Source organism: Echiichthys vipera, assembly GCF_963691815.1.
Source record: "Echiichthys vipera genome assembly, chromosome: 8".
Taxonomy (NCBI): domain Eukaryota; kingdom Metazoa; phylum Chordata; class Actinopteri; order Perciformes; family Trachinidae; genus Echiichthys; species Echiichthys vipera.
In genome coordinates, this window is record NC_139833.1 from 3,366,335 (window position 1) to 3,390,392 (window position 24,058).

Consider the following 24,058-nt stretch of genomic DNA (forward strand, 5'->3'; position numbering starts at 1 on the left):
TACACCCTTGTATGTACAGGATGACCTTTTGAAAAACGCTTTATTTCTGAGTGAGGGACAATTTGTATTCAAACGTTAAGTAATAGTTCCTCAAATACCAACACTTTTTTTTGTTAACGCCGCCTCAGGGCTTCAGGTCAGCCATCTTACCAAGACAATCAACCTGTCTCTCCACTGCCCACCTCCGTCCATTACATAATTAAACCCCTTGCAGCTCCCACGCCACCTGAATATGTTGTCCAGGGTGATAGGCAAACATAACGTCCACCCCTGAGCCACTCTTTATGCACTGTGACAACAGCAGCTACAAGCTAAAGCCACCAAGGGTTCTGTGGCTTGTTTGCAGACCAGCTCATGCACTAATGCTTTCAAATTCAGTTTCAAAGCTGCAATTGGGACCACACCAACATGCACAGGGAGGCTTTTACCACAGAGGAAAAAGCACTCCACAATCCTATTTACTCTAAATTGCTACAGTGCTACTTCAAAGCATGTTGTCGTGTGGATATTCCCCCAGCTCCTTCTCATACTTGCAAACACGGCTTGTGCCCCCACTCTGTCTTTTTATTGCGTAACACTGGCACAGTTGGGGTTACCGCAGCCCGGACACATGACTCGGGGCACAGGGCACTGATGCGTGGCGGTGGTATATGAAAATCTGTCACCTCATATTAATGTGAGACGAGGAGGAGGAGGAGGACGAGGAGGAGGAGGAGGAGGAGGAGAGGATGGCAGACGGCCATCACTGCCAGCCCTCTCGCTCCCCCTACAGGACGGAGAGAGACCGAGCAGCCTGAGAGAGAGAGAGTGAATTCTCAGAGATTATTTTAAAAAGTCATAGAAAGTACTGGGCTGGTATTTCACACCTGACCTAAAGCTTTTCATTCTAGGTCTACACCCTGACAAACATCATACACCCAGTGTGGGAACCCGTCGGCTGCCTGTCTGACGGCAGATAAGCCTCTGGGGGCAAAGGGTTAATATTTCGGGCTTTTTCCGGAGCAGCCAGCAGACATCCAGGCAGCACCTCCTCGTCCCTATAGTTCCCTACGCCGCGGGCATGTGTGGCGTCTTTGATCGCATTGGGGCAAAAGGGTTCTGCCTCATTTGGGCTGTTTACCTGCGTGCAACCGAAGCCTGCTCAAATGTGTGTGTGTTAAATACTCCTACAAACAGAAACCAGAGTGCTTCTGCGACCCAAATCTCATCCCGTTGAGATGCTTGTACATCTAAGAAAAGTACTGTTGCCACGAATCTTTGTTTATTGCTTGGAAAAAGACTACTCTCCCAGTCTCTTGGAAGAAGATCGGTCACTTTATATCACTTTATATCATCACTGCATCACTTTATATCATCACTGCATCACTTTATATCATCACTGCATCACTTTATATCATCACTGCATCACTGTATTTAGTTGTACTGTAACTTAGTTCAGTCAGAAATGCTGCTACACTTTAACACTGTTATCACTTATCGCTCTTTATCACTTCTTTAGTTTGTACTTATTTTATCTCAACATGCTGCTAAACTGCACGCTGCGTATTGTTGTATATTGTATAAACCTGCGTTTAACCACAATGTCTGTTGCACTCTGTCACATTTAGTTATTGTTTGATTTGATTGATGTTTTTATGCTTATTGTTACTCTGATCCTTTCACATCTTTGTGTTGAACTGTTGCACAATCATTTCCCTCGGGATAAATAAATAAAGCGTCTTGAATCTTGAATCTTGATGAACCAAAGTTAGGTAGTTATCAACTGGATCGAATACCTGTTCATAAGGATTACTTATATTATTAAAGGTAAACAATCCCTCTTTGAAAACCTTAGGGGTTGTGTATAGTCTGTGTCTTCCTCTTCCTCATGTGTATATAGTCCGAGTCTTCCCCTCCCTTCATGTGTATATAGTCCGTGTCTTCCTCTTCCTCATGTGTATATAGTCTGTGTCTTCCCCTCCCTTCATGTGTATATAGTCCGTGTCTTCCCCTCCCTTCATGTGTGTATATAGTCCGTGTCTTCCTCTTCCTCATGTGTATATAGTCCGTGTCTTCCCATCCCTTCATGTGTATATAGTCCGTGTCTTCCCCTCCCTTTTCGTGTTTATATAGTCTGTGTCTTCCCCTCCCTTCATGTGTGTATAGTCCGTGTCTTCCTCTTCCTCATGTGTATATAGTCCGTGTCTTCCCCTCCCTTCATGTGTGTATAGTCTGTGTCTTCCTCTCCCTTCATGTGTATATAGTCCGTGTCTTCCCCTCCCTTCATGTGTGTATAGTCCGTGTCTTCCTCTTCCTCATGTGTATATAGTCCGTGTCTTCCCCTCCCTTCATGTGTGTATAGTCTGTGTCTTCCTCTCCCTTCATGTGTATATAGTCTGTGTCTTCCTCTCCCTTCATGTGTATATAGTCCGTGTCTTCCCCTCCCTTCATGTGTATATAGTCCGTGTCTTCCCCTCCCTTCATGTGTATATAGTCTGTGTCTTCCCCTCCCTTCATGTGTATATAGTCCGTGTCTTCCCCTCCCTTCATGTGTATATAGTCCGTGTCTTCCCCTCCCTTCATGTGTATATAGTCCGTGTCTTCCCCTCTCTTCATGTGTGTATAGTCCGTGTCTTCCCCTCCCTTCATGTGTGTATAGTCTGTGTCTTCCCCTCCCTTCATGTGTATATAGTCTGTGTCTTCCCCTCCCTTCATGTGTATATAGTCTGTGTCTTCCCCTCCCTTCATGTGTATATAGTCCGTGTCTTCCTCTTCCTCGTGTGTGTGTCTTCCTCTTCCTCATGTGTATATAGTACGTGTCTTCCCCTCCCTTCATGTGTATATAGTCCATGTCTTCCTCTCCCTTCATGTGTATATAGTCCGTGTCTTCCTCTCCCTTCATGTGTATATAGTCCGTGTCTTCCCCTCCCTTCATGTGTATATAGTCCGTGTCTTCCTCTCCCTTCATGTGTATATAGTCTGTGTCTTCCCCTCCCTTCATGTGTATATAGTCCGTGTCTTCCTCCCTTCATGTGTATATAGTCCGTGTCTTCCCCTCCCTTCATGTGTATATAGTCCGTGTCTTCCCCTCCCTTCATGTGTATATAGTCCGTGTCTTCCCCTCCCTTCATGTGTGTATAGTCCGTGTCTTCCTCTCCCTTCATGTGTATATAGTCCGTGTCTTCCCCTCCCTTCATGTGTATATAGTCTGTGTCTTCCCCTCCCTTCATGTGTATATAGTCCGTGTCTTCCCCTGTCTCGTTGCCAGAGTATTTCGTCCGTCATGTCGAAAAGTTCCAGCCTTTTCCTCGTTCCAGTCTTTAAGTCTGAGTATCATATTTTTTTGTGTTTTCCGTTTTCCTCTGAAGAAGAGTGATTTAGATTTTTGAATGTCCTTGTGTCAGCCCCGTTTCCCTCCTCTGCGGAGCGACTTTGTTTTATGTTTTATTGGCACAGTGCAGAATAAACGCCAGCTTAACCTTTGTACCTCCGCATCTGAGTCCTCATTCCTGCCCAGGCCTGACAAAGACAAAGACAAGCAGGAGATGGTGAAGCTGAAGCTAGTGAATGGCATTGATGGTGATATATGTGATTAATCTCCTTCCTAAGTGATTCCGTTCTACTTAAAACGTATCTTCCTTCTCTCCTGCTGCAGTGCACACACAGCTCCGACACATATGGCCGAAGAGAACTGAATATTCAATGTGAAAATGCAATAACACATGAACAGGGTGTACCATTCGTTGTCCTAAACGGGCCAAGAATGCAAAACCGAGCCACAAGATATCACTCAATCTAATTAACGATCCCTGCATAAACGAGAACCTTTCCACAGTGTTTCATTTCTGTTACAACTGTATCATAGAAGCACTGATTCAACTCTGTGCTTATTGCTAAGGTGTAGGAATGCATCCATTTGTACCACAAAAATATTTCCCTGCACATCCTAATATACGATCACACAGGAACACTGAGCGTCATTTTCTGCCGCCCCAGGCTGCACGCTCGCTTGTTTCCTAAATGTATTGTACATAAAGTAATCCCATATTTACTCCAATTATCTTTACATTTAAACTAACATTACTTGGTGTGTGTGTGTGTGTATAGCCAATTTTTGCTTGGGTGTTTTGCAGGTCAAGGAAATCAGATAAGCGTGACTGTTAATGAGTCACCAAAAAGGTATCTGTGAAAACACAGACCCTGCTCCACTGATTAATGACAGGACATGTTTTAAGGCTTCCTTAGAGTTGTAAAGTCATAAAGACAATGAATTGTCCATATGTCTGGAGTTGCAGCTGTGTGACCCTCACCTTAAGAGTGGTAATTCATTGTAAACATTGGAACCACCGAAAGCCAATAAAAAGAGAGGGTTCGGCAGAGTGTGCCTCAGAGCGGTAGGAGATTGTTAAGTTTTGGGTGTTTAGGTTGCTTAAACCTGACACTAAGTGACACGTTTCCATTTTTCTTGCTTAGACTGCACGGGGAAGAAGTTTCTGCCAATCACCTGCAGCGCAGACGCTCGAGAGAGATCGCATGGAAGTCACGTTTACTTTTGGGCACTGACGGAAGAAAGAAAAGCAAACGAGGGCACTGTAATTATAAGCGGCGTGTTTTGTTTTTGTCCTGGAGGCAAAGTGTCAAAACGTGCCACTCAGACAACACATTTTGTCAGCGTATCAATTATCCATTCAGTGAGGGTTCAGTCCCGTTCTAGCCTTATGAAGTGCCTCCACTGCATCACCAGGAAACAGTTCAATGAACCCAACACACACCAAGAGCTACTCAGGCATTAACAGAGATGTCCATAGTGACACGTTTCAGACACAACAGAGGAGTCTTGTTCCCTGAAGCGACACCTCAGCTCTGCAGGACGCCGCCTCTCCTGCGTCTTTCTGACGGCCATCATTCATAAAAAAAATGAAATTAAAAAACAGAGCTGCTAGTGAATGGAGCTGTGAGCGGCTCAGAGACAGGTGGCCTGTGGGAGAGCCAAAGACTTCTGCCAGTCACCCCAGAGAGAGGGAGAGAGGGAGGAATGGGAGAGAGCAAGTGAGCGGATGGGGTGAAAGGGCAGAAAAGAAGAAGAAACACTAAAGTTGATATAGATTGGATGGTAAGAAAGATAGAGAGGGAGAAAGGGAGAGGACGTGCAGTAGCGATGAATACGGAGACAGAAGGAGAGAGGGAGGGAGAGATTAGGCAGAGTAGGAGGGGAGAGAGGAGATGGAAGAACAGATGGATCAGATAAAAAGAGGAGAGATGGAAGGAATTGAGCAGGAGAAAAGGTAAGAGTGATGGATCGATGGGAGGGCATTAAAACCAGGATCGAGCCCGGAGGAGGCAGAGATAGGAGACAGAGAGAGAGAGAGAGAGAGAGAGAGAGAGAGAGAGAGAGAGAGAGAGAGAGAGAGAGCGGGAGAGAGGGAGAGAGAGAGAGAGAGAGAGAGAGAGAGAGAGAGAGAGAGGGAGAGAGGGAGAGAGAGAGAGAGACAGAGAGAGAGAGAGAGAGAGAGAGAGAGAGAGAGAGAGAGAGAGAGCGGGAGAGAGGGAGAGAGAGAGAGAGAGAGAGAGAGAGAGAGAGAGAGAGAGAGAGAGGGAGAGAGAGAGAGAGAGAGAGCAGGGGATTGGACAGGTGATGCTGACCAAGGATGTCGAGCATATGAGCAGAAACAGAAGCAGAAAAGAATCTCCGCTATGGAAACGTACAGTATGATTGCTTTCTTTGCCGGGCCACTGAAGCCATCTAAAACAAATAAATTGAAGGATGAATGTGTGTGTGTGTGTGTGTGTGTGTGTGTGTGTGTGTGTGTGTGTGTGTGCGTGTGTATAAGACAGAGACACCCGCTCTGCATGATGTGAGTGACAGGCATGAATATTTAACGCCTCTCGCTGTCGCCGGGGTGACGGCTATCAGCGTGTCACTCCTGCATCCGATCCATTCGGAGCCGCTGCCTCACTGGAACAATTAGACAGGGATGGGGCTCGGATTAATTGAACCGGGCTCTCCATTCACCCCCTCCAGAGCGACTCCAGGTCTCTTATCGGGATCAAAGCGTGCTCGGTTCCTCTGAGGGATGACAAGTTGAAATGCTATTGGCAGCCGTGCACACGCACCACAGGAAAGACGCCATCCGTGTGCTTTGACCGCTCACATGAAGATGCATTATGGCCCTCCAACATAGCTGAGCATAGGAGTTTGCCTCAGTGCATGGGCTTAAATATACATAGTGCATAAAATACACCCAACAGTGAGGCAGCTAACTACAACATTTGATAAAATATAAACATAACAATAAAACACTAGAATAACTGTACTGCCACGTGTCCAGACATGCAGCTACCCCTTCGTACTTCTATATTGGGCGGCTGTGGCTTAGTGGGAGAGTGGGTGGTCCTCCATTCGAGAGATTGGCAGTTCGATCCCCAGCTCCCCAGGTCCACATGTTGAGGTGTCCTTGGGCAAGACACTGAACCCCGAATTGCTCCTCGTGCTGTGCATGGGTGTGTAAATGTGGTGTGAATGGTCAGATCAGATGGTCTGTAGATGTCCACTGCCATCATGTGAATGTCTGTGTGAACGGGTGAATGTGACAATCACTGTGAAAACGCCTTGAGTGGTCAGAAGACTAGAAAAGCGCTTTATAAGTACAAGTCCATTTCCCATCTATAAAGTGCCGACGTGCCAGAGTTTAGGGCTTTAAAGCAAATAAAAACAGCATATGAGCGTCTATATGGTCTAATATTTGGGGAAGTGATCTATGGATTTTATCCAATTTTATCCTATTTTATCTATTCCATTTCCATTTCTAGTGGTGTCATAAGGGCTGTTATGAATCCGCAGTGTTGCCTTTAACTGTGTGATTTTTGTCTGTGGAGGTTTGATTTGTTAAAAACACAGCGGTGGAAAAGTTGAAGAACAGTACCCTCTCCTGGCCCAGAGAGTCAGGTGAGGTTTCACTCACAACACTCGGCAGCAGGTTCAGTGAGGTCCTGTCTGTGTTTGGGACATCAGTGCAAACACTCTGCAACGAACATATTCAAGTTATTCAACACTAAAATACTGTGCTACCTCCATTACAAGTCATCTGAATATGAACTGGGGAAACAGAATAGAAATAACTGAGGCCGGGTCTTTTTTTTTGCATTTCTCCACAATCATGTTCTTCTGGTTTCCGGGAAAGGGAAGTTTGGGGTCCCCTGCTAAAGCTGCTGCCCCCGTGACCCGACCCCGGATAAGAGGCTGAAGATGAGATGAGATGGTTTAAAAGCAAAAAGTCGGGGTTTCACTGTGAAGCTCCCGAGCTGTGAATGTGTTAAAACAGCTGAAAAAACACTACTGGAGCCGATCCCAGCTGAGATCGGGCGTGAGGCGGGGTCCACCCTGGACAGGACGCCAGTCCATCACAGGACACATAGAGACGAACAGAGACAGACAACCATTCACACCTACGGGTGATTTAGAGTCATCAATGAACCGAACACCTGCACGTCTTTGGACTGTGGGAGGAAACCGGAGAACCCGGAGAAAACCCACGCAGAGACGGGGACAACATGCAAACTCCACACAGAAGAAACTCCCCAGCCGGGATGCGGACCTGGCACCACTACACCATCGTGTCGCCCATAGGTACATGCATGTGTATGTTTAAACTTTAATGTTGTATGTACTTTGCGTTGCCTTTATATGGGGCGTTTCTTGTACATTGCGTAAAACTCACACTGCAACTTTTAATCCGCATTTCTAAACGACAAGAACTTTTTTATGCTCGCACTGCAGAATGTCTGACACGCCAGGAATCCATCAGATCGTCTATGAGCCTGAGTGTTGATCGCTCAAGTATGAGGAGCCCCCCTCAAACTGCACATTGAATGACAGCCGACTTCAGCCTGAATTAGACGGGGGCGACCCAATTTTGGCTAAAATCCGTACTGCATCTGCCTGGAGATAAATCCACAGTACTGACAGCAATCTATGACTTATCCAAAAATGTCAAACCTGGTAAAGTCAGGGGTTGGTGTCAGTTACTCTGGGAAGAAATGGGTGAACAGTATTTTGCATAGAGTCAGGATTCCTCAGTCTCTTCACAAGCAGTAGCCTAAGTACACAGGATTGCACTCCAGCCACAGGGGACACAACTCTGTTTCTCTGGTGAACCAAACACACTGTGTTGCATTTACTGAACTAATAAAAGTATTACTTTCTTCAGCTGCGTGTAAAACCAAGCCAATACACCCTACAGGCACTCAAGGAAATGCAAGAAACTAAAGGGAGACACCAAAAACAGATACATCCCACAGTTTAAGAGTGTTTCTTTTCTTTGAGGTTAGTGGTTTCACAGTAATGTCATCTCATCTCATCTTCAGCCTCTTATCCGGGGTCCGGTCGCGGGGGCAGCAGCTTTAGCAGGGGACCCCAAACTTCCCTTTCCCGGGCCACATTAACCAGCTCTAACTGGGGGATCCTGAGGCGTTCCCAGGCCAGTGTGGAGATCTAATCTCTCCACCTGGTCCTGGGTCTTCCCCGAGGCCTCCTCCCAGCTGGACGTGCCTGGAACACCTCCCTAGGGAGGCGCCCAGGGTTCATCCTTACCAGATGATCCTGAACCACTTCAATTGGCTCCTTTCAACGCAAAGGAGCAGCGGCTCTACTCCGAGTTCCTCACGGATGCTGAACTTCTCCCCCTCTCTCTAAGGGAGACTCCAGCCCCCCTCCTGAGGAAACACATTTCGGCCGCTTGTTCCCGCGACCTGGTTCTTTGGGTCCTGACCCAGCTTTCATGACCACAGGTGAGGGTAGGAAGCAGGACTGACCGGTAGATCGAGAGCTTTGCCTTCCTCAGCTCTCTTTTCGTCACAACGGTGCAGTAGAGCGACTGCAGCACCGCCCCCGCTGCTCCGATTCTCTGGCCAAACTCACGCTCCATCGTCCCCTCACTCAAGAACAAGATCCAGAGGTACTTGAACTCCTTCACTTGGGGTAAGGACTCATTCCCTACCTGGAGTAACAATCCACCGGTTTCCTGCTGAGAGCCATGAGTTTCACAGCTATGATCCAGTTAAACAATGAAGAGTATTACCAAAAAGTTTCCAATCACAGACAACTTCCCACAGAAGGAACACCGGCCCTTGAGTCTGGACCCCCAAAGGCGAGCCTGAGGCAACGGTGATCCAGAGAAGCTCCAGTCTCTGGTATTGACTCGATACCGTCTCTCTCTGACCTCCTTTCTCTAAACAGGTATTAGCTAAGTAGGTACCTTTAAGTAGCACAAAGACTGTGTTAAACTATCATGCATCAGGCCGTGCTACTAACACCGTTACCCCAAAAGACATGAGGAAGTATTCTGTGAAGTATTCCTGTGCCTTTGTTATGTTCACACACCGGGGTGGGGTTACACACCCCGCATATCCATCAATAACCAATCCTTTTTTTTGTTTTATGAACAATAATACATTTCCCACATGACTTTGGTGGAGACTAAGACGGAGCTTAAAGGCTCCAAAAGAACGATAATGTTGCTTGTGTTTGCTGGATATGTAAATAAGCAGCTTTATAAAAGGTCAAGAAAACAATTAAAGGATGTTAAAGTCGGCACTTGACGCACCTGTGATTCTTACAAACTTGGAACCGAATCAAAGATGGAGTCAGCTATCAGATCCCAACTATAGTTATTATAATAATTACAATAAACATGAAAATATAAACTTTAAAGCACCTTTCATACAGGAAATGCATCTCAAAGTACTTTAGCTGTAACACATTGCTTTAAATAATAAATGGACTTGTACTTCTATAGCGCCTTTCTAGTCTTCCAACAACTCAAGGTGCTTTCACAGTGTTTGTCACATTCACCCATTCACACAGATGGCGTTGGACTTCTACAGATCATCTAATCTGATCTTTCACACCACATTTACACACCCATGCGCAGCACGAGGAGCAATTCGGGGTTCAGTGTCTTGCCCAAGGACACTTTGACATGTGGGCCGGGGGAGGTGGGGATTGATCCGCCAATCTCTTGAATGGAGGACGACCCACTCTCCCACTGAACAACAGTCGCCCCGCTTTAATGTAAAGCCTGCACATAAAGGGACTTCCTCCTGTGATATTTGATGTGACTGTTACATAATGCAGTATATTAGGTGGCATGTGTTAAGTTAACCCTATAATAATAAAGGGGTTAAAGGGTGTGCCATGCAAATACATATGTTGTATCACGGAAAAGTGAAGTATTCCTTATATATTTAAATATTTGCTTGCTTGACACACATATAATAGCGGTTGTTTAACACGTATTATTCTGGGTAATTGTGATTAAATGTGTTAGACGTTCAAATAAATGAAATATACTTCTCTTTTACATTAGAGTGGTTGGTCCTCAGTGTAAAGGGTAAAAAGGACAATTTCATTTCTCATATGATAAATGTCTCCCCTGAAGGTTTAGGATTATCAAATACTATAGTGTTTTTTATGCAAAACCAGCATCAGTATAAGTGTCAGTGTATCCCTGGTCTATAAAGTGTCATACCTCTTCCTGGTCCAACATGTAGATCTGATTTCCGGCACTCACACGGAGATGGGGTTTCCAGTGGTCGTGGGGTAGACGGTCGTGTGATGGGCGGTCGTAGATGGGGCGCTCGTGCGAAGGAAGTTTGAAGGAGGGACGGTCGAAGGAGGGACGGTCGAAGGACGGACGGTTGAAGGAAGGACGGTCGTAGGAGGGACGGTTGAAGGAGGGACGGTCGTAGGAGGGACGTTCGTGAGCGGGACGGTCGTAGGAGGGAGCGTGGAAGGAGTGGACGTGGGTGCGATGGTGGTGATGATGATAGGAGGGGGGGACGGCACACCTTGCATCTGGACAGGAAAGAAGGAGGGAAGGGGGAAGAGGAGGAGAGATAGGGAGGAAAGAGAAGGTCAATTAGGATCATCGGCAGGAGAGCTGGGATGTTGTGACACGCGTCTGCCCTCATAACATCAGTGTCAGGCGTCATTAAAGCGTGTCAGCTTGAGAGAGGTCATTAGTGATGATGAAGACAATGCAGAACGATGCTAGAGACAGACGAGGATTCTGGGGTGTTAAACAATAATAATAATAATGAAATTGTATTTATCAAGCTCCTGTTGAGCAGGATGCAAAGTGTTTTCCAAAGGCAAGAAGAGAAACACAACGACAGGAACGTAGAGGCCTTAGAAGCATAAATGAAAGCAGGAAGTGTTGATACGACATAGGAGAAAAAGATCTGGTTCAAAGGAATAGTTCCACATTTTGAGAAATGCGTTCGGTTCATTGATGACTCTAAATCACCCGTAGGTGTGAATGGTTGTCTGTCTCTGTTCGTCTCTATGTGTCCTGTGATAGACTGGCGTCCTGTCCAGGGTGGACCCTGCTTCACGCCCAATGTCAATATAAAGTCATTTATATTACGGAACAAGAGGCCAGGGGGCGACATGGTGCTATGGTGGTTAGCACTGTCGCCTCACAGCAAATGGATACCTAGTTCGAATCCCCTCTGTGTGGAGTTTGCATGTTGTCCCCGTGTCTGCGTGGGTTTTCTCCGGGTTCTCCGGTTTCCTCCCACAGTCCAAAGACGTGCAGGTGTTCGGTTCATTGATGACTCTAAATCACCCGTAGGTGTGAATGGTTGTCTGTCTCTGTTCGTCTCTATGTGTCCTGTGATAGACTGGCGTCCTGTCCAGGGTGGACCCCGCCTCACGCCCGATGTCACCTGGGATCGGCTCCAGCCCCCCTGTGACCCCGACAGGGACAAGAGGTTGAAGATGAATGAATGAATGTTCATTCTCAGGCTTGCCAAGAGTTAGTAGAGAAGATTAATGTCATTATCATATCTAAAGCTACGTTCAGGAGACTGTTAGCTTAGCTTAGCTTAGCTTAGCTTAGCCTGGGAACAAGGGGAAACAGCAGCCTAGCTTCGTCCAAAGGCAATAGAGTCAAGTGCAATAAGTGCATTTAAGTATGATTATTGATCTTTTTGTCTAACCCTTTGCGAGTAAGCAAGTAAACAAAATGCCAAACTATTCGTCTAAAAACGGGATGCACCTCAAACCCTTGTTTTTCTGACCTCAATCCTTTTCACACAAACAGGAGAATAATAAAAACGTAAGAACAGGAAGGTCTCGTGACTAAAACGTGGCTCCCGAGACAAAGGCAGGGGAAAAGAAAAGAGATATATGGAAACCCTCCAAATTCCTCCATCTTTGAGCTTCATTTATAAGAAGAAGGAACTTGCTGGTGACTCTGCAGACACACCCTATGAATGTGAAAACAAATGTCTATCTCTGTTCATTTTATAGGCACAGCTAAAATTGAAAATTGTCTAATTGGAGAAGCCCTGGATGCAGCTCACCACCAAAATCAAATCATCTGTTCTTTGGCCTGAGGCCGTCCTGCCACCGAACGTAACAGAAATCTGCTGTGAGGATCCTGAGATGTCCTGCCGACAGACGGAGAAACTAAACCATAATCTACCCGACGGCGGTTCACAATTATCTTTAACATTATCCCTAATTTTCCAGGATCAATCAAGAAGATGTGGGATAAAAATGAAAATTAGATCTGAGGGGCTCTGTGCCTCAGTGCTGGAGACATTATGGATTTTCTTCCCCCAGGTAGCCGTTTCACTTTATTAAGTGAAAAATGTGTCGTTTAGGACCTTTGCTAGCCTAAATGAGGCACTTTGTCTTCTCTTTCCTTGCTGCTGTCCAAGTTTTCTGGCCTTATTGCACTGCTTTACCTTCGGTTTCAACTCTCCAAGCTCAAGTCGTAAAACCATTTTCATGCTAACAGTGTTTTTCAACGTTTTTATAGGATATGATCCTCTTTTTGGCTGGGAACCGTGGGGTCGCTGGTTCAAGTCCCTGTGTGGACCATGTATGGAGCGTGAACTGGTGGCTGGAGAGGTGCCAGTTCATCTCCTGGGCACTGCCGAGGTGCTGTTGAGCAAGGCACCGAACCCCTAACTGCTCGGGGCGCCGGTCACTGGCAGCCCCCTCGCTCTGACATCTCTCATTAGTTGCACGTATATAGGTCCTCCCTGTGCATGTGTGTGTATTTCAGGCCTGTGTGTGTGTGTGTGTAACATGATTAATAATAAGAGTGAAAAAATTCAATTTCCCCGCTGCGGGACAAATAAAGTAATTCTTCTTCTTCTTCTTCTTCTTGAAAATCTAAAAGAAAAGGGCCTTTCTCCGTGCATCTGTTGTTTTAGCGTTTCCTCTCCCTCCTCCCTCCCTCCCTCTGTTTAAGCTTTGGACAGTTTGATTTCTTTCCCATGAAGCAAAAAGGCAACAGCAGCATCTCTCACATGCTTCAGATTACACCACTGAGTATTTTATAGCGAATACAAAAGCAAACGTCTTGGGGGCACTTCTCTCGCTTCTTCCTGTCTGACGCTGGGATTCAAAGACTCGCCACTACTTTTAGAAACAGTCCAGTGGAACGAGGCCGGGAGACGTTTGCCTTATATTCAAAATATGAGACAACAAACACTCCACCAGCATCAAGATTACACGCTCACTATTGAGGGGTAGCTCAGTCAGTCCATAGGTGACTCAGCTGGGAACCGGAGGGTATGGTTCGAGTCCTATGTGGACCATGAATGGAGCATGGACTGGTGGCTGGAGAGGTGCCAGTACATCTCCTGGGCACCTGGCACCCCCAACTGCTCATGGTGCTGAGCTATTGGCAGCCCCCTCGCTCTGACATCTCCCCATTAATTGCATGTATATAGGTCCTGTTTGTGCATGTGTGTGTGTTTCGGGTCTGTGTGTGTGTAACCTGTATGTATGCTTACATTAAAACAATAGGGTCAAATAAATCCTGGCGTAAACAAGTTGAGAAACACTTCTGCCGTGTGTGTGTGTGTGTCAGTCGAAGTAATGTTCCCTCGGTGGCTCAGACAAACTCACACTAACATCTACAGGGTGTATTCAAAAGCTCGGACCCACACATGCACATGTTCATACAATCGCACATACTCACAGACAAGGAGAGAGAGAACTGGTCTTGCTCTGACCCTTTATCTGGCAGGGGGATGACTGTGGCTCTGCACTCTCTCTCTCTCTCTCTCTCTCTCTCTCTCTCTCTCTGAAAGTAAGCCAGAAACCAGTCACCTGCTGTGGCTCACAGTGCAGCACTACAGCCTGTCATAACCCATTACTCGACCGCATCATCGCCTCTCGGATTCCTCCAGACAGTTGACGGCTGCGGTGCTTCTCCGTCCCACAGCCACGGGCGATCGTCTAATAGTAGCAAAATAACAAGTCAGATGATCTTTTGAGTTCCTGTTTGAATTATGAATCCAGCTGCTGAAATATAGATGAGCTAAACAAGCGCAGCTAATTAATACGGACGATTCAAGGAACGGGAAGGAGCGAAGCGCAGAGAGTGGGTTCATGGGGAGAAAAAGAAACCATTTGAATTATTTGGACCCACATGCGGTCGCACAGTTGTCATCTCACTGAGAAAGACTGAGAGAGGTTTGGTGTATTGCTTAAATCAGACCAATGGATGATGTCTTTGAGGTGGGAGGATTCATTCGTCGCGGACAGAAACTTAAGGGTCACAGTGATATAGGTGCGTTAAAGAGTCACGATGGCCTCCGCTCAGGCTCTCACCATTTCTAAAAGAGAGCGAAAAGGATGTGCAAGTTTAAGAGCCACCAGGCCCCCCCTGTTTACCTGAACCATGTAGGGTGACAACACTCTGTAAGCCAGCAAAAGGATATCATTCACTTGGGGTATTTAGGGACTGACGGGTCCAATAACTGATTATTTTACCCTGTAGGACACTTTAAATCCCAGGCCTTTCTAGGGCTGCATCCAACAATGATTTCCATTGTCAATTAATTTTCTTTCCATCGTCTAAGTGATTAACCGTTGCAGCCTTGATCCCACCTTAAAGTTTGATTACGGCGCAAAATCCTACCATGGTTTTTCTGGCACTTACATAAATCAGATAAGACATCAAGAATGTTTTTTGTTGAATTGCCTTTTTGTTGTTTGTGTATGAACTATAAACGGGGAAATCCGGGAGAATCGCTAACAGCCAGAGGAGCTGGTACAGGGGCAGTATGCAAGTCTTTAAAACACTCTTTTAGGGCGCACTCACACTGTCGATCCGTACCGTGCCCAAACAGGTTGTACGGGTAAAGTCTAGTTCCTTTGACCAGTGTGAGTGCAACCGTACAGCGCTTATTTGCGGCAAGCTTGCCGGCAACGGCCCGTTTGGGAGAGGTGGGCTTTTGTAAAGCACGTTTGCACATGTACGAGCACGAGCGTGCTCACTTGTATGAGCACAAGACCTACGGCGGTTCTGAGGTCATTTCCTGTGCGCCTGTTGGGACATAGAAAAAAGAAGGAGGGACCATGCGCGGACATTTAAAACAATGGCGGTGAAAGGTTCACGTTGGTGTGATGCGGAGGTGGAGTGTTTACTGCAGATTTGGTCGATGAAAAGATTCAAAAACAGTCGACAAGACGCACAAAAACTCAGAGGTCTACGGAAAGATCTGGAAACAAAGCCACGCATCGCCATGACGTCATCAATGCGTGTGACGTGTTACGGCGTGATGACGTATAGGCAGCAAGAAGCATTCTCCGAGGCCCAGGTAGTGTGAGTACAAACGGGCCTGGAGGGGGGGACAAGTACCCTAAAGCATGAGGCACGGGACGGACGCAGGAAATTACCTCAGAACCGCCGTAGGCCTCATTCTCGTACACGAGCAAACACGCTCTACATAAGCCCACCTCTCTCAAACGGGCCGTGGACGGCCAGCTGGCCACAACAAGGCGCGGTGTGGTTGAACTCACACTGGTCAAAGGAACTAGACTTTACCCGTAAAACCTGTTTGGGCACGGTACGGCAGGACAGTGTGAGTGCGCCCTTATCCCACTCTCTTCTTACATAGTTTGTCATTTTGGATGTGTGTGTCGACTAAAGGCCAAAAGCCGTCAAAGCAGGCGTGATTGATGCCGAGTACATGCACAATGAACCGTTGGACATTAACACAGGGCTTTGCAGACCTAAAGCACTGTGACATGCTCTCCCCTTCTCCAAAAAGCACTGAAGCCCTTGAATCCAAACTTTGTAACTGTGCAGAGCAAAGTCATGATGCTGAGATATTCACTGGAGGATAGCAGCGTGAGTCATCCACAGCCCAATCTGCACTACTCCACTGTAGGCCTACCTCTCCACCCCCGAGGCTGCCTATTAAGGGCCTGTGAAGCACAGTGGACAGAATTTCAATGAGCAGACTCATTCTTCTGTCCGTCCGTCCGTACGTACGTACAGCATGCACATACACTGTACAGTAACGATTTGGCACAAGCAGAAATGCTGAGATGCCTCTTTTCTCTGCTCGTCCTCCTCTACCTCACTCTATCCTTCATTCACTCTCTGTACTTCCCCTTGCTCTGCCTTTGTTCCTCTCTCTCTCCTTCCCTCTCCGTGGGCTCTTTCCCTTTTTTCTGCCATCCCTAGCAGTTTACAAAGAAGAGTCCCATGCACCAATCGGATGACTGGTCAGCCTTAGTCAACGTTGTCATTACTGGAACCCGACAGGCCTAATGTTGATTCATACACATCGCTGAGCTCCAAAACAGCGCTAAAAATAAAGCTTGCAATATCCCCGAGCCGCCCGGGGCAGATAATGTACTCCTGCAAGCATGGTGAACCGAAGCATCTTACTTTCTAGGCAAGAAAGTGCCGCACAGTGCACATGACATTACTGCGACCTCAGCTGCACCACTATCGCATATTATCCCCTTCGAAGCGGATCGCTGGAAAGTATACCAACGGAATACAGATGTTATTCTGCAGAGAATGAATGTACGGGGAGGTAGTGAGGGTAGATGCAGTGCTGCACTTTAACAAGCTGTGAGTCAGAGCGGTGCATATGTGCAGTGCAGTAGGCTGAGTGGGGTGTCAGCAGTGGGGTCACAGAGGACCACGGAGGAGGAAGTACGAGGCTTCTCGCCGAACAAGCACCTCGGTCGAGCCCTCAACTTCTGCCATGATGCCGAGGAGAAACTCCACCTCATTAGAATTACATTCATCTTGCCGTGGACTGGGACGTGTGTGGAGCAAAATATATAATAATCTTCATTCACAAATCAGGCGTCAGGTTGTTTCAATAAAGACTAATCAGTATCATTCTTCGGCTCCGTAGCACCAAATTACCCTAATATATCTCTGTGGTGGGGGGCGGATCGATAGCAGTTCACCTCACAAGCTGGAGACACCTCTGGTTTCTGACACTCAATACTCAGCCTGAGCAATTTAAAGCTCTCAACATCTCCCCACCCTCCACCTCCACCACCACCACCACTCCCCAAATAGCTCAAAGAGGAAGCACTGTACGCCCGTATGAGCAATCAACCAGCGACCAATTGTTCAGCAATGACAATGACAGCAGCAGTGGTCTTACAGCATTTTGCATCATGACACCACCTCTACGCCAGACACTTCTGTTGCATCTCTGCTTTAATTAGGTATCTCTATTGTGAAAATGTGACATGATTTGTGCCAATTACAGGCCGCCATCACTCAGGGTCCCGGTGGAGTCGGAGGCGGTGTCAGACTTGAGTAGGGGATAAGTCGTATCTGTGTTGCTGCAGTTACAGCTGATTACTTAATGCCATTTTAACGATCACGTTATAAAGGCTAGTTTGTTTTTTGGTAATTATACAGGGTACGTGGACTTTGACACATTCATTTGGAGCTTAAAAACCTGTTACTACAAGTGTTGCTTAACTTGTTTGTGATGATGGTTTGCATAATCCTTTGCCTGTTTTATGACACAAGAGAGAAACTGTATAAATAATAACTTACTAAAACACACTTTGAGCTGTGAGACATGGATAGTACCTTCATCTGCCACGGGCAATCAGCAAATATAGCAGTATCCTTTATTTTTGTTGGTTTTTATCTGTATTTTAAACTGTAAATCTGGCTCTTCTTGTCACGTGGGGTGACGGAGAACACACGGGGGATGGGACCCAAATGCAGACACTGAACTCAGGAGACGGTATAAACAAATTAGATAAAACTTATTCACAAAAAGTGGTTAGCACTGTCGCCTCACAGCGAGAAGGTTCCAGGTTCGCATCCCAGCTGGGTCCCTTCTGTGTGGAGTTTGCATGTTGTCCCCGTGTCTGCGTGGGTTTTCTCCGGGTTCTCCGGTTTCCTCCCACAGTCCAAAGACGTACAGGTGTTCGGTTCATTGATGACTCTAAATCACCCGTAGGTGTGAATGGTCGTCTGTCTCTGTTCGTCTCTATGTGTCCTGTGATAGACTGGCGTCCTGTCCAGGGTGGACCCAACCTCACGCCCGATGTCAGCTGGGATCGGCTCCAGCACCCCCCGCGACCCCGACCCCGGGATAAGCGGTTGAAGATGAATGAATGAATGAATGAATGTATTCACAAAAAGGTGCACTGAACACAAAGGAATAACACGAAGAGAACTGATACAAACTGACACGAGGAATGAACACAATGGGAGCAGGTACGCAGGGAGACATCAGGGTATGTTGAGGTTATGATCCGGCACCTTTTATGGGACATATATGATAAATAACACAAAATAGGACTTTCAAATACACTAAACACACACAAACCCACGTCCCTCAATCCAATTTTAGACCAGTCACAAAGATATTTTATTATTCCGTATATTTTCGAAGTCACGTTAAAGACCTTTTTAACGGAATTGCATTTCTAGACAACAGCCTTGGTCCTTGCTAACTTCCTGTCAGCTGATGTCATTCACATTCACTGCAACAGGAATCAAACTGGGTCCAAAGGTATTCCGGATGTATGACGTTAAAGGGGATTTGTGTTTAATTTAAAATGCTATTGAGGTAATCATCAAATACAGAACAGAAAACCTGACATAACAACTTTGATTATCATCATTTTCTAGATGTTTAAATTGACCCCAATGATAAACGGTGTTTGTCATAACAGAGGGGGAACAGGAGGGTGAATCAAATGAACGTTCATTTTTGAAAACGTTCTGTTTGCGTCGCACCTCCTGTGACTTTACCAGAATTTGCCGCTGACTTGAATTCAGTTGCCTGTACAATTATTAAGAAGAAGAATTACTTTATTTATCCTGCAGCGGGGAAATTGAATTTTTTCACTCTTATTATTAATCATGTTACACACACACACACACACAGGCCTGAAACACACACATGCACAAACAGACCTATATACATGCAATTAAGGAGAGCTGTCAGAGCGAGGGGGCTGCCAGTGACCAGCACCCCGAGCAGTTGGGGGTTTGGTGCCTTGCTCAACAGCACCTCGGCAGTGCCCAGGATATGAACTGGCACCTCTCCAGCCACCAGTCCACGCTCCATACATGGTTCACACAGGGACTTGAACCAGCGACCCAACGGTTCCCAGTCAAGTCACCTATGGACTGAGCTACTGCCGCCCCCAAAGCAGTGTAAGCTAAATCCATGCCGTCTGTATGTTTGCATTTGTCAACTTTGAAAGTATGCAAGTGAAATCTAACGCTTAATCTGTCCGTTTTATGCATCACTTATTAATATTTAGTGCAGAATTACCACCTGACTCTATCCAAAACCGCCCCTGTGGTATTTACCAACACTTGGTCCGATACCAGTGCTCTTTTATACCCAACTTTAAATGTGTATACTCCAGTGCATTAGAGCTTCTTAGTGATGCTTCTTTTATGTTTTATCCACTTTGCTGCTGTAATAAGGACATTTCTCTTTGCGGCACTAATACAGGAATATCTTATCTTATCTCAGAGTAAAGTCATTTATATTACGGAACAAGAGGTTATCCCTTACTTGCAGCAGCTGTCACTGCATCGCTATAAAGTCACTACATATTAGCAATAAAGTGGCAGTAACGTTATAACATTATAAACAGTATCCAGCAGTGTATAAAGAGTGCACATCGAAATCATTCAAAATTAATCCAAAATGAATCCAAAACAGTACAGTCAGAAAACACATTTATTACATTTACACAGAAACTGTATTTAACGTGGCTCGATCACATCGTGGCTGATGCCCGAACCTCTTAATAAGTTCAGTATTGGAGATTATATTGATCAGTGCATGATTGTTTTGCTTACAGCCTGTAAACTCACATTAGCCTAATTTCGAGCAGCAGCTGTTTCCTGCAAAAAATGCTTCGATAAGCCAACTGTAAACCATATCTCCTAAAGCAAAATCGCAGACATACACAGTAAGTATAGAGCTGGTGAGCACTGCGGAACATTTAGCATTTAACCTACATTCATCAGGATGCCAAAAACACAACTCCAAGTGAATGCTAACTGTTTGCTAACACATTAGCAACATGAAAAGGATGAAAATGTTTCAGGGTTGAGGTTTTTCCAACCTGTTTTGGAGTTCTTCTGCCACCAAGTGGCCATGGAAATGAATGAAGGCAGCTTTAAAGTAAACCCACAGACCACAATGACTGCTACTTAAATAAAGTGTCCTTTAGAGTCACAAGTGCACCCTCTGTGTATGCATCCCCTCGTCCTAAGCACTGATACTACCTTCCATTAGCACCTCGTCCTCCTCTTCAGTACTGTATCAGCTTCACTCAGAGCCGACGTACCTCCATACTATTTTACTTTTCTGAGTGCTATCCACTCTTTACAGGGCTCCCACAGTACAGAGCTGAAACATCAGGCTTCTGAAGCTACAATTCCCTTTCTAATCACTGCAGACACGTTGCTTTAAGTGTAGAAGACGTACGTTTAGACTCAACATGTGACACTACAATCCGATCCATACAAAGAAATGTATGGAGCTGTCTGTATGTGTGTGTGTGCCCACATGTAAGAGTGATGTGCTGTCTGTGTAATGTGCTTCCCATACTTCCCGGTATGAATCCAGGCAATAAGCTTTGATCCCTGATTTAATTTCACCTACTACAACGACACCACTTCAGCCGAGAAGAAGAGATGCTCAAGGAGAGGAGAATGGGGCAACGGTGTGTGTGTGTGTGTGTGTGTGTTTGTACATGTGTGTATGAGTGTGTGACAGTGGGAGAGGGGGAGAGCGAGTATTCTCACCTATCAGATCATTCACCCAGCCCTCACGCGGCGCGTCCCGGGTTCCCCATTGCTCACCCAAAGCGTCCACACGGCGTCACTGTTGCTGCGCTGCTAGCGCCTTGAATCCGCCCCCAACTCCACCACACAGGAAACAAGGTTACTGCCCAAGAGATGTCACTTCCGAAACACCCACTCCCGCTCGCTTGCTCGCGCTCGCTCCCTCACGCCCCCAGCCTATTGCCATGACAACCGAGAAAAGAATAGAATATAAGTGAGTGTTAAAGAGACAGAGGGATCAGAGAGACAGGGGAAAAGAGGGGTGCAGAGAGGGAGACGGAGAGGGGAAAGGGGGGAGAGTGAAGCAGAGGAGAGGAAGAGAATGGGCAGAGAGAGAGAGAGAGAGGGAGAGAGAGAGGTGAATGAGTGGGCGGGAAAAGGATGGATGACGGAGGAGAGGGTGAGAGATTGAGAGAGAGAGAGAGAGAGAGAGAGGAGGCATGTGGTGGGATGTGATCGGGGAAAGGGAAGAGGAGGAGAGAGGTGCAGATGCTGTGGATGCCGTGAAGAAGAAGGAGAAGAGAGAAATGAAGTGATGAGAGAGGGAAAGAGGGAAGGAAGGGAGGAAGGAAGGAGGACACTTTTTTGGGAATAGGGAGCCCACATCTTGTTCCCATAGCAACACAGCCATCCATGAAATACTGACTTGTACCTCCCTCTCACTCTCTTACTCTCTCTCTCTGTTTCTGTCTCTCCATCCCTCCCCCTCTGCTTTCCATCTCTAACTATATATACACACACACACACGCACACACACACACACAGAGTTCAGATTTTATCAAGTTTGACTTAATACAATACGTTAAAGAGTGCATACGTTAAAGAGAGCACTTTGTAACCACTACTACTACGGTTGTGAAGTGATCCAATCCTAAAGCGGCTACCCTGTAAAGACTGGAGTACGCTGGATAAACTAGTTCATTCAACATGTCATTCGAAGCTGTGTAAAGGCAAAAGTGTGTGTACCTATTCCGCATGGCTACACTTGGAGGTGGGGCCAAAAGCACGCCGTTACAGAGAGGGGCGAGACACCGTGATCCGTACGCACGGGTACAACGGTGCACTCTTTAGGAGAGTCTGTCTTCAAAAGAATCCGCGGCGTTCACACGAAAGCAGCTTTGTGAGGAAGTTTGTTTATTACAATTGTCTGTCGCAGTCCCACCAATTCAGACTTCAGAAAGGTGTGGGGGGAGTTAGACTCACACACTGCTCCACGATCTTACGAGCACTTTGTTTTTGAAGCGTATTGACGCTGAACTCCGCTGATTTTACACATCAAAGTCTGTTTACGGGTCTCGGGGAGTACTACTGCATATGTGACAGAAGTTGTATCGAGCCTTGTGCGGCTCCAGAGGGAGCTGTGTGAAGTCTGATAAACTACCTCGAGTGATGTCACTTGAGTCAGTGTTTGGTTGGAGCTGAAGATTACAAGTTTAGAAATCGGGGTTTTTTTGTGGGGTTCATGAGCGTAGCAGACCCCCTCATCTCTGCTTGAAGGTAGCGGCTCAAGACTATATTGATTCATTCATTCATCTTCAACCGCTTGTCCCTGTCGGGGTCGCGGAGGGCTGGAGCCGATCCCAGCTGGCATCGGGCGTGAGGCGGGGTCCACCCTGGACAGGACGCCAGTCTATCACAGGACACATAGAGACGAACAGAGACAGACAACCATTCACACCTACGGGCGATTTAGAGTCATCAATGAACCGAACACCTGCACGTCTTTGGACTGTGGGAGGAAACCGGAGAACCCGGAGAAAACCCACGCAGACACGGGGACAACATGCAAACTCCACACAGAAGGAGGGGCCCCAGTTGGGATTCGACCATGCTACCACCGTGTCGCAACCTGAATCTCCCACCAAACTGTTGGCAATTGGGTAACGTTGGTACCAGGTTTGATAAGATAGACTGCATAGAATAAAAAAGATGATATATAAACTGTCAATCATGAGTCTGAAAGTATCATAGGAGAGCAAAGCTAAACCATAGACTGCATATAAAGACGGACGGCTTGACGGCTCCACAAAAGTAGAGCTGAAGCATCTGCATCGCCCCCTGGTGGTGGGCCGCAGCGCAGGTCATAAATCCCACCCCCGTCATGTTAGCAGATGGGACATGGGCCAAACTATAAGACACTTTCTGTCGATGTAGGTAGTTCTGATCATGCCCACGTTGGTTCAAATTGCTTTGCTTATGCATTTGGTTTGAATTGAATTGAATTGTCTTTATTGTCATTTTACCAATACAACGAAATTTACATTACAATCCCTTAAAGTGCAGAAATAACTTAACATTAAAAGCATCAAAAAGAAAAGACTAGACCTTTAAAAGACACATTTAAAACGACAAGCTTACACACCAACACGCACACACACGCACACACACACACACACACACCGTAGCAGCTTAAGGAGACAAAACCAAAAACAGCAGATTGCAGAGACCCTGAGCATCGTGTACCATCATAGGTGAAGGTATTTGCGGTGTTGAGCACTGTTATAGCTTTTGGATAAAAACTGTTCTGTTAGTCCGAGCATTCAGAGACCTGAAACGTCAATAACTCAAAGTGTTGGTGGCCTGAGTGGGATGGATCCCTTAGAATGTTTTTAGCCCGACTAAGACAGCGAGAGCCGTACAGTTCTTACAGGGTGGGGAGTGAGCGACCAATGCTCTTTTGGGCTGTGTTAACAACCCGTTGGAGGGCTTTCCGGTCAGCCACTGTGCAGCTGGCAAACCTCACACACATGCAGTAAGCCAGGATGCTTTCTATGGAGCAACCATAGAAAGACACCAAAAGTTACTGAGTCAGATTGTTTTTCCTGAGATCTATCAGGAAGTACAGTCTCTGTTGTGCTTTCTCGATGGTGGCTGTGGCGTTAATGTTCCAAGTTAAGTCCTCCTGTATGTGCACGCCGAGAAACCGGAAGTCCGTTACCCTTTCCGCCTGTTTCCCC

General features: G+C 46.5%; 1 protein-coding gene across 1 annotated transcript in view; it reads right to left on the reverse strand.

Moving 5' to 3' along the window:
* The window catches only part of syngap1b (synaptic Ras GTPase activating protein 1b), a gene marked incomplete at both ends in the record, with an annotated part of 171,782 nt that overhangs the window by 120,303 nt on the left and 27,421 nt on the right, over positions 1-24,058 (reverse strand). The window contains 1 exon segment of the mRNA XM_083918601.1: positions 10,506-10,831. Coding sequence (XP_083774727.1) covers positions 10,506-10,831 — 326 coding nt within the window.